This window comes from Littorina saxatilis, linkage group LG17 (assembly GCF_037325665.1).
Source record: "Littorina saxatilis isolate snail1 linkage group LG17, US_GU_Lsax_2.0, whole genome shotgun sequence".
Taxonomy (NCBI): domain Eukaryota; kingdom Metazoa; phylum Mollusca; class Gastropoda; order Littorinimorpha; family Littorinidae; genus Littorina; species Littorina saxatilis.
In genome coordinates this window covers 33,835,840-33,846,740 of record NC_090261.1, presented here as the reverse complement: position 1 = coordinate 33,846,740, position 10,901 = coordinate 33,835,840, and the positions used below count along the sequence as shown (strand labels likewise).

Genomic DNA, 10,901 nt, shown 5'->3' with positions numbered 1-10,901 from the left:
GTTTCCGTTTTTTTGGCCTTAGTTACCTTCAACAACATGGCTGCCCACTGAACAAGAAAGCAAAAGAAGCAGCTCTAGGTTTCCCTTGGTGTGATACTCGGTGGAGGAGACATTCGGCAAAGATGACGCTGTACATGCCTCCGCTACAGCGCAAGAAGCCGGTCTCTGAAAAATACAAGTAAGTTGTCCATGATCTTTTATTTATTTAAGAATCAAAAACAAGAAAGTTGATTCTGAAACTTGGAACGTTGGCAGTCAATTTGTTTTTGGATTTTTGTTTTATTTATTCTTTCTCTCTCATTTTATTGACTGCAAAATGACATCTTCGAAATTTCAAATTTACAGTCTTTAGAAATATGTTTTCAAGTTCTCTGGTCACAGGAAGGGACCGGTAAATGTTTCAATTCTTTTACTCTTATCACTATTAGGCTGACGCGTGTTTCTTTCAGGCGAGATATTCTTTCGGCTAGCCACTCGCGAAGCTAGGAGGCAAGAGTGTCTATGAAACGGTTTAATGGCTAGCTACGCAAGAATTAAACACCATTGGTTGATTCCGAAAAGGTCGTCTGCACTGGCCGGTCAATAACCATGGACAGCCAATCGGATGGGCAGCTGCCTGGCCGCCATATTTTCTCGTCAAGTGAGCAAGCCCAAAGCTACCTAGCGTTCGAGGCGAGAATTCTAGCGTCACTCGCGGCGGGATGTGCCCAACAAACGGTACTTCCTCGTCCCACTCGCCAATTCTCCCCTGTAAGAAACAGGGGAACGGGCTCCACTGAGCATAACTGGTCCTGCATTTCCAGTATGCAATTTTGAAAGTCAATGTGTTGTTGCATAGGATTGGTCATTTACAAAAAGCTTAACTGAATTTCGGTAACATTTAAATTTCTTTGTTTTGTTTTCTTGCAAGTTACATAAGAAAAGGCATTGCTGATGAAACAAAAAGTTGTATAGGATTGGTAATTTACAATGACTGAATTTCTTTGTTTTGGTATCTTACATTGGCATTGGTAAAGAAAACAAAAATAGCATTTTTTCTGTATAACAAAATGTATATATGAAAAAAACTTCTAAATAACAGACATGTGATTCTTCTTCTTCATCATTTCCATGGTCATGAAAAAATGGGATTCAATTCATGCAGACTAGTATTGTAAATATGGTTTTCACATGTTTGTTTCAGTCCAGACTCGTTTCGTGTGATCAGCAATGATGCAGAGACCACCCACCCTAAGTTCGAACCACAGCAGTATCGCGCAACTTTCGAACCACCAACGCCCAGCGAGAGCCTCTTCCCTGAAATAGCCAACTGCCGCCGCACGCGTGTCCTGCCGAAGCCAACAGCGGACTACCGTGCAAATAATCCACACCCCAAGTCATGCTCCTTTATTCGAACAGATGTGCGCCTCTTGAATGAACCTGTGTGCACAGTAAGATTTATTTTTTTGATTTCTTATGAACATATGTTGTGTCCAGTAAAGGCTGAGCATTTAAGGAATTTTATTTGTCACCCATTATTTGTTAAAGAAGTATGTTGTATAGTCAATATGTTGGGCAAATGCTTTTGTGTCAGAAACAGCAAAGATGATGAGTTTTTAATGTCAGCAATGTTAAAGGCACAGTGCAGCTCACAGCCTTCGTTTTGCGTTTTTGTTGCAGCTGAGTGCATTTACAGTTCAAAAATCCTCCTATGGTAGTAAAACAAACCCAAAACTACCCAACGACGACATCTGTGAAGCTCGACAGTTTCTTGTTCACGCGAGTGCATAAATTAACCTAGTTATTACGTGGTGTTTGGTCGGAGTTCGATTCAACTGAGTGATTCCGGCCTCCATTTTGTTTCACACAAACTCATGATGACGTCTGACATAGTTTGCTAGTGACGTGTCTTTTTGTGCATGATGTGGTGATCTACCTGATCTAAATTTAGATCCGAAAATAGGCCAAGACCAGCCGGGTCCGAGTACGAAATTAATTCGTAAAAAAATCGCAGTTCTTGACTCTTTGGGTGCAAGTCAATGAAACTTGGTAGTTCTTCTAACGGATAGCTGCCTGAGGTATGACTAAAAGCCCCAGGGGCTCCGTGCACCTGGATTTGACAAGTTCAGTACCTTTAAAGGCACAGTAAGCCTCCCGTAAACCATCACAGATACTGTCAGGCTTTTACACACAGTACAAACACCCTTTCATTAAACACTCACCGCTTGAGAACATCCTAGGTGCCCTCCATAAAGAGCGAGCAATTTTCAAAGAATTTATTTTTGTGTGGTTTATCTTACCCCTGAGCCATTGTGAACCCGTGTGATCCAGTTTTCTTTTTTTCACAATGTTGTCGTCAGTTTGTGATTTCAATGCGACTCGCTGTAAGCTTATCTGCAATAGCACGTTATTGTAAACTCTGAATCTAAACGCAACAAACGGCTGCGATTCACACAAACTCTAGCGATGGCTTTCGACTGTTCAGAGGAACCGGTGATAGGCATAACCGTCGTTTGCTACGAGAACCACGACCTTGCGTGACCCTGCTTCCGGGCTTTTCTTTTTTCAAACTTTCAACACTTCGATTTGTACTGATCTTGTCTTGATGGAAAAAGAATTCTCTTATGGTTTAAGAATGTTTGTGTAACACTAACAAGCTGTCAATTTATTATTTAGATTTTAAAAGTTAGGTAAAGCGCCAAAACGCACCGTCCGATTGTCTGATCAGACAATCCGCAAAATTAATTCTTTGAAAATTGCTCGCTCCTACGTAGGGCACCTAGGATGTTCTCAAGCGGTGAGTGTTTAAACGAAAAGGTGTTTGTACTGTGTGTAAAAGCCTGACAGTATCTGTGATGGTTTACGGGAGGCATACTCATACCTGTCAAGTCTTACGTTTTTCGCGTAATTCTTACGGAATTTTGATGTTTTTCAAGTCTTACGGCATATGCCGAAGATCTTACGGTTTTTACAAAACAATTTGGTCAAATAAAAAAAAAAGATCGCAAAGGTTCGTTCGAGAACAATTAAAAGTTGCAGCTAAAAAATCTCGCAGTAACTGATCCGGCGGAAGTACAAGGCAACGTCGTGCATGTGCACACCGTCAGCGCGATCTGACTGAGTACTGTGCGACAATTAACGCTTGGCCACATGCGATCTCAAATTAAAGCAGTTACATGTACTATTGTGTTGTTCTCGGTATCTTCAATGTATTTTCTCACGTTGTATGAAGTTTTAAGCCATACAAATGAAACTAAGGGAGTTGTGATGCATTTTCCAAGAACTAGCGATCAAAAGTGAAAGTAGCCGGATTCCTGTCACCTCCGATCATGTCGGACTTGTTTTTAGAACACGCGCGACCTCAAACTAAAGCATTGACATGTAATATGTTTTGTTGTTCTAGTATCTACACAGTATTTTCTCACGTTGTACCTAGTGTGAGGCCATATCAATTACAATAAGGGTGTTATGATGCATTTTCCAAGAGGTAAAAAGCGAAAGTTGACACCGGATGTCTGTCACAACCGATCATATATGACTTGTTTTTAAAACATGCGCGACCTCAAACTAAAGCATTTACATGTCATATTTTTGTTGATCTGGTATTTGTCCTTGATTGTTGAGACACACATGAGTTTCTGGCTTGTAACTTGTGTGTTTTACATGTTCTGTTTGGATAAAATGTTCTCTTTTGTGGTGGGGGTTTCCATTCATGATTCACTGATTGAATGACTGTGCTCAATGAATGAATGTTGTTAAAACACACTTGTCTTGTGCCTTTACTATCAAGTGGTGTTTTTGTGCATTCTGGTAAAACATTTGTGAGGGGTGTAAATCACTAAATGTGTGTCTGGTTGGAAGTGGACTGTCTTTGTACAATTTAGGTGATTCTCGGTACAATAAATTTACATTCAAACATGCTTTGCATTTCAAAATTACATAAAACAGTGCAGTTCAGTGTTGACAAAAGTGTGTTTTTCTTATGTGTGATATAAGGATGATTTCTTGTTTGTGTGTGTGTGTGTGTGTGTGTGTGTGTATTTAGTTCTTGTGGTGATTAATCTAACGACTTCTGCAATTTTGCACGTTGTCTTATGCTTTTTGGTGCAAACTTATGCTTTTGTTAGCCAAATCTTATGGTAAGAGTCCACAAGAGCTTGACAGGTATGCATACTGTGCCTTTAGTCTGACAAATAGAAGCAGATGGGTTTACATTTGGATGTTGAAATAAGAACAAACAAACAAATGAAGGAATGAATAGGATGCTGTAAAAAATAAATCGCTCACAAAAATCTAAAAAAAAACCCATGGAGGTAAACATCCGCAAGACAGAATTATGCTGCTAGTACCCATCCAGCTGCACCAGAATACCATACATATTTACCTTTGATATGCAAGCAAACAGTCAAAGCATAAGGTATGTTTGACATCTTCCCCAGGTCTTCACAAAGGACACTCACTCACAACAGCAGAGCTGGTGGCCCTCACGCCCCAACAAAGGAACGTTGGAGAAAGGGGAGTATACTACAGACACAACATACAGAGATGACTTCATTGACACCCGAGATCTCAGTCCACCACGGTCTACCCGCCATGCTTCAAATCCCAACACTCAACCTGCCAGAGGCATCGGTGAGTGAACACTTCTTTTAAAAATAATTAAATACTGCAGTCTATGATTTCATGACAGCAGGCTGAAGAAAGCATTATAACTAAAGAGAAATTAACCATGAGAACATATAAAACATATGAGCTGTTTGAGCCTCTTCGAATGTATAGATTCACACCCTCTTTGTTGATGATTCACACAAGGCAAGTAAGAATGTGACAGCAAGTTCCGAATTTGTTGCTCCAAGTGTCATTCATTGTTTAAATTATCATTCCACCTATTCATCAAGAATGGTTCAGTTCAGACACTCTTAACTTTCACCGTGCTTCCTGGGTCGTGGGCGATCGACCCAGAGCTTCACGAAAGTGTCTGGATCTCTAAAACTATTGGGTGTTTTTGATTGAGACTTCATGTAATCCTCAAACACCATAGAACCTTCCTATCGACCACTTTTTAAAGGATTATCTTTGTAAACAAACAAATAAACAATGACGTCATTTGAACTACACAGTGCGGATGTTGTGGTTTGTGGACGAACCATATGGAATTAAAGAAGGCATTTTACGGTGTTTATCCCTATCAGGTGGCTTGGGACGTGTACAACCCATACTCTGCAAAGAGGCGGTAAAAAGTTTATCCCTATTCGGATGGCATGGGTCATGTACGACACAATCTTTTACGTTGAATCCTTCTTTAGAAAGTCGTACACGACCCACATCATCCGAACTGTGTAGTCCAAAGCATAATCCAGTGAAGGTTAATATTATACATTTATGAACATATTTTGCAACCGTGTGCCATCGTAAGAGAGATGTAATCAAAACCTCAAGCCTTTCTTGGTAGTCATCACATTCTGACAGCTCTAGCCATTTATTAACTGCACGTATCGACGGGCGCATTGGCGTGGTGGTAAGACGTCGGCCTCCTAATCGGGAGGTCGTGAGTTCGAATCCCGGTCGCTGCCGCCTGGTGGGTTAAGAGTGGAGATTTTTCCGATCTCCCAGGTCATCTTATGTGCAGACCTGCTAGTGACTTAACCCCCTTCGTGTGTACACGCAAGCACAAGACCAAGTGCGCACGGAAAAGATCCTCTAATCCATGTCGGAGTTCAATGGGTTAATTATGGAAACACGAAAATACCCAGCATGCCTACCCAACGAAAGCGGAGTGAGCTGACTATGCTCTCAGAGTATAGTGTGGGGAACCGAAATGGGCAAACGAGCTCACACGTAACCAGAAAAATTCTGGAACGCTGAAGAAGAAGAAGCACGTATCTTACCATGTCTCACAAATGATATCATAACTGCTTTTGGTGTTCCTTGCATTCATACAGCTCCAGTCAATTTCTTGAGGGAGAAAGATGGCAGTCAAGGCTTTTACAGGGAAGCCGTCTCATTCGAACACATGTACAACAGCAGAAAGGATCCAAATTACCATATGAAAACCAAGGTAGGTTGAAATACAGTTTTATTATCACAAACTAAGTTTTTCAGATTTCTTTCCTAGCACATGTCATTCCTACCCAGTATTTCCAGACTTCTTTTTCTTTCTTTCTATAAGCTTGAAGCCGTTTTCTCCAGCAGGTTGACTATTTTTGAAGTTGGGATGTTTCTCTATTGCTTTTAGCAAGTAATTCACAACATACACAACAAAATACTGATGGAAAAAAGTGCCATGACATCTGAGGTCAACACTGTTCAAACAAATCTTTTAGATTACATTTAACAGGAGCCCAAGTGATACTTAATGCATGACGCCAAGGGCTTAAAAGAAAAAAACAAATCCTGATTTACGTTCAATGACATGGTCATGTATATCTCCACTTTCAGCGACACGGCAAAAAAGAAAAACCAAATCTTGATTTACATTCAATGACATGGTGTATTTCTCCACTTTCAGCGACACGGCTGTTACGTGTACAGCAAGGTAGACCCTGAGGCGAAACGGAGATTCATTGAATACCACACCAAGCGAGACATGGAGGAAACTCAACAACTCGCTGCGCAGACCTCACATTCGGCCAAGAACCAGATGTCGCCATCACCGAGAGCTGCCTGCCAGCCCTTGTCAGCGCCATCGCCTCAAAGAACGCCGAATACCACCTCAACGGTTCCTAGTCCCAAGATGATGCCAACAAGATCCTCACCCATTGAATTTTATGATCCCACAGGAAGAATACTGCAATAACTCCTGTTAATGGACCATCGGGACACATGTGCACAGTCCTTTACTTTTGGAAGTGAACTCCACCGCAATTTGCCAAATAGTGAAGTTCAACTGCATGCACTACTTGTGATTATGAGGAAACAAGAGAATTGTACGAACAACGGATATAGCATAATTAATACTTCTTAACTCTAGTGGGAAGTGATAATTTAGGATTTTCTTTGAGCAAACAAAATCAGGCGCTGTGTGATACAGTAGTAAGGTGGGAAAAAATCTACATCATAACAAGATGTGTGGGTTTTAAGGACAGCTCATAGCTTGTTATGATCTAGTGGCTGTGAGGTCTAACTAACGTGTACTGACCTTTGAAAAGAAATCATCTCTTGAGATAATAACAAATCCTAGCTAGCTCTTTATGCCCAGCAACAATTATGCAGGGTATGGAAACCACTGATAAAAACCTTACATAGTTTGACAACTTTTTGGGGTGTATTTGACAAATGCATTTTTTTTACACAACTGCTTTTATAATCTGTGTGAATTCTGTCATGATCCAGTCCAGGTAGATATTTAGTTCAAGAACAAGAGATATTTACAATCTAAAAAAAAATATAAAAAAAATAGCAAAAGTGTGAAACCATTTTACAGGATTTTAGAATCCAGTGTAAAAAGAATGTACACAGGTGATTTAGAGAAAATGTGAACAAAGAGGAAAAAAAATGAAAAACAGAAGAAAGAAAAACAATACATACTGTTTAAAAAGTGCAACCTGGTTTTATTCATGAAGATGTTGGATATTTTGTATTTTCATGTAAGCATACATAATTATACAAATATTTTACCTGACATTAAAATATACAAAAAGAAAGTTTTACAATCAATGCTTGTAAAAATGACAAGAAAACCAACTGTGATTGTTAAAACTGCTTTATTTTAAACTCCATGTTGTTTTGAGACTTGATTTTCTGCCAAATAAGTGTATACAAATGTTGATTTGATTCTGTGTATTGCAATAGTGTGCCTTTTCTTGTGTCTCACTTGTTTGTTGAACACTTTTTGTGATAAGCCCACACAGCGTGTATTATTTTGTCTCCATAAACCAAGCTGCCTGAAGATTCTGTTTTGGAAAAATATACCTGTGATATAGTCTCAAGAATGCAGTGCTCTGCAAAAATCTACCCCCCCCCCCCCCCCCCTTCCACCATGCCATCTACCGTCTTATTAACTTGCCAGCATTATTTTGCCAGAAGAATCAATTTTTGCATTGCTGTGTTCGTGTGCCAGTAGATTTCTCTATCTTCAAGAGTGTGTCTTTAGGGCCAACAACTTTCATGTGGGTGGGTAAGTTAGAGATTACTGCACAAGCTGATATGAAACAGAGCTTTGGGAAGGTTGGTTAATTATCTTTGTATATATAATTTTAACAGAACTAAAGACAGTTATTCACCACAAAAAAAGTTTTCTTGGTTGGGGTTTGAAAAGCTGCAGTCTTTATAAGAAGTAATGTGAAGGTTGAAACACTAACTCATAAAGAGATACTGTTCAGTGTGTTTTCAGTTGAAGGCTCTGTCGCTGCAGTGAAAAGTGATTCCTTAAAAATGACACTGACACTGTGATGCCTAGCTCAAAGTTACGTCATGCTCGCAGAGTACCCCTCAACAACAAAAAGTTCAGTGCCTCAGCATACTCAATTCCTTCTTTTTGGCAAGAAGCAGTCAGTATGCTAGCAGTTAAACCAACCTGATTGAACAAGAACATATCAACAGGACACAGTACCATACCAAGTAAAGACAACAATTTTGATTCCAGCATTCCTTCTTCTAGCTTTTTATTTTGACTTTTTGGATTTGCTTGTAAATTGAATGATAATGCAACTGCTACTGCTCTTATTTGTTAAATACTGCTATTGTATATATTTTGTTATGCAGCAACAGAACTGTCTCATGTATTGTGCCTACTGTTGACTGTTACAGATGTTTTCTTTTGATATGTCTCTCACTTTTTTCTGCAAATATATATAGATTTGTTCAAATATACCAAATCCCCAGTCCCTTCCTAAGTATTTTCTGCACCAATGTAATTTGTACAAGAAATTTTGTTTACAGCCAAATTTGTTATTGTAAATAATTGTTTCAGCCAAATACAAACATGTCGCAGTTTTATCTGTCGGTGTGAAATGTCGACAATATGTGACTTCTTTGCATTTTGGAGCACATCAGAGACTAAGACTGTGCATGTGTGAATGGTGTGTGTGTATGCAAGCATTGACCAGTATGTACACAAAGTCTAAGAGGCTAAGTTTGTTTTTGCAGGTTTTTTTTTAATTGCTTTCTTCCTCACTGAGGGATCAGGGGTAGTTAAAAGTTTATTCTGATGTACTTCTACTTCTCGTGCAGGCAATCATGTTCGCCATCACAGATTTTGTTAGGCTTTTAAATCTTTACATACATTTAGCATCTCTCTACTTCTCGTGCAGGCAATCATGTTCGCCATCACAGATTTTGTTAGGCAATTTTTTTGTTTGGAAGTAATTCGGCAAAACAAAAATCTGCCTCTGTACAAAAGGTAACCATGTTAATGATTTTTTACATTTGTCTCAGTAAACGGATGCTCTTGCTTGACCCAAGAGCCTGTACTCATCTGTGGCAGTGAACATGACCCTGTACACAGGAAGGATAATATCTTTAAACCTTTTACTTTCTGTGACTAAATTCTCAGGCAAGACAACGACTTAATCTCAACCAAACCAGCATATTTTTAGTCATATGTTTTCAAACCATGCACTCAAAAAAAGATAAGAGCAGTGATTCTTTCTTTCTTTATTTGGTGTTTAACGTCGTTTTCAACCATTCAAGGTTATATCGCGACGGAAAAAGGGGGGGAGATGGGAGTAGAGCCACTTGTCAATTGTTTCTTGTTCACAAAAGCACTAATCAAAAATTTGCTCCAGGGGCTTGCAACGTAGTACAATATATTACCTTACTGAGAGAATGCAAGTTTCCAGTACAAAGGACTTAACATTTCTTACATACTGCTTGACTAAAATCTTTACAAAAATTGACTATATTCTATACAAGAAACACTTAACAAAGGTAAAAGGAGAAACAGAATCCGTTAGTCGCCTCTTACGACATGCTGGGGAGCATCGGGTAAATTCTTCCCCCTAACCCGCAGGGGGTATAAGAGCAGTGATTCAACATTAATTGACCTACAAAGACATGCGCAATAGTAATTTTATTGTCGCCGCCAGTTGCACATGCTAAAATAGACAAACAAGAAGAGCAAACGCTCGATCGAGTCACTTTCGCAGTTCTGAATATTATATGAGGCATCAGATGGACAGGAAGAAATTGCTATTCACAACACAATACAGATGTAAATAATTTGATGTAAAGAATAATCCTATAAAGTTTGAATCAAATCCGATGAATAGTTTCAGAGATATGATATTTCAATTTTTTTCCTTCAAGACATACCTGTGACCTTGAAAAAGGTCAAAGGTCACCAAAGCAGACGTCAAAGTGTAGAGGTCACTGGGAGTCACGTTCACATAAAATTTGAGCCCGGTCACTTTTATAGTTTCCGAGAAAAGCCCAACGTTAAGTTGTGTGTTGCCGAACAGAAAAGGCTAGTTATCTCCCTTGTTTTTCTGATAACGTTCGTAAAAGGCTACAGATGTAAATACTTTGATGTAAAGAATAATCCTACAAAGTTTCAATCACATCCGATGAACTTTGTCAAAGATATAAAATGTCTAATTTTTCCTTTGACGCTGACCTGTGACCTTGAAAAAGGTCAAAGGTCAACGAAACCATCGTTAAAGTGTAGAGGTCATTGGAGGTCACGACTAAACAAAATATGAGCCCGATCGCTTTGATAGTTTCCGAGAAAAGTCCAACGTTAAGGTGGTGTCTACGGACGGCCGGCCGGACGGCCGGCCGGACGGCCGGCCGGCCGGCCGGACAGACTAACACTGACCGATTACATAGAGTCACTTTTTCTCAAGTGACTCAAAAAGGAAAAACAAGTTCACCGATGTATCTCTGTCAATTTATACCTCAACACTAGTGTTCATCCCTGTACATACAAAACAAACCACACTCCAGCTATGGCGGAATTCCCTTTTAAGACCCCCAGATTTAAGACA

The 10,901-nt window shown here is 39.6% G+C and overlaps 1 protein-coding gene across 1 annotated transcript; it reads left to right on the top strand.

Moving 5' to 3' along the window:
* The first annotated feature begins 24 nt into the window (after positions 1-24).
* LOC138953738 (uncharacterized protein C2orf73 homolog) lies at positions 25-8,940 on the top strand. Its single transcript, XM_070325627.1, has 5 exons — positions 25-178; positions 1,184-1,430; positions 4,419-4,611; positions 5,922-6,037; positions 6,488-8,940. Exons 1-5 carry the CDS (start codon positions 123-125, stop codon positions 6,773-6,775), a joined length of 900 nt encoding a protein of 299 aa, XP_070181728.1. The 5' UTR covers positions 25-122; the 3' UTR covers positions 6,776-8,940.
* Positions 8,941-10,901: the final 1,961 nt, after the last annotated feature.

Bases quoted from the DNA above. Each gene is read 5' to 3' on its own strand.
- LOC138953738 (XM_070325627.1), top strand. From the start codon at position 123: ATGACGCTGTACATGCCTCCGCTACAGCGCAAGAAGCCGGTCTCTGAA. The intron at 179-1,183 runs GTAAGTTGTCCA...TGTTTGTTTCAG, and splicing joins CCGGTCTCTGAAAAATACAA to TCCAGACTCGTTTCGTGTGA. The intron at 6,038-6,487 runs GTAGGTTGAAAT...CTCCACTTTCAG, and splicing joins ATTACCATATGAAAACCAAG to CGACACGGCTGTTACGTGTA.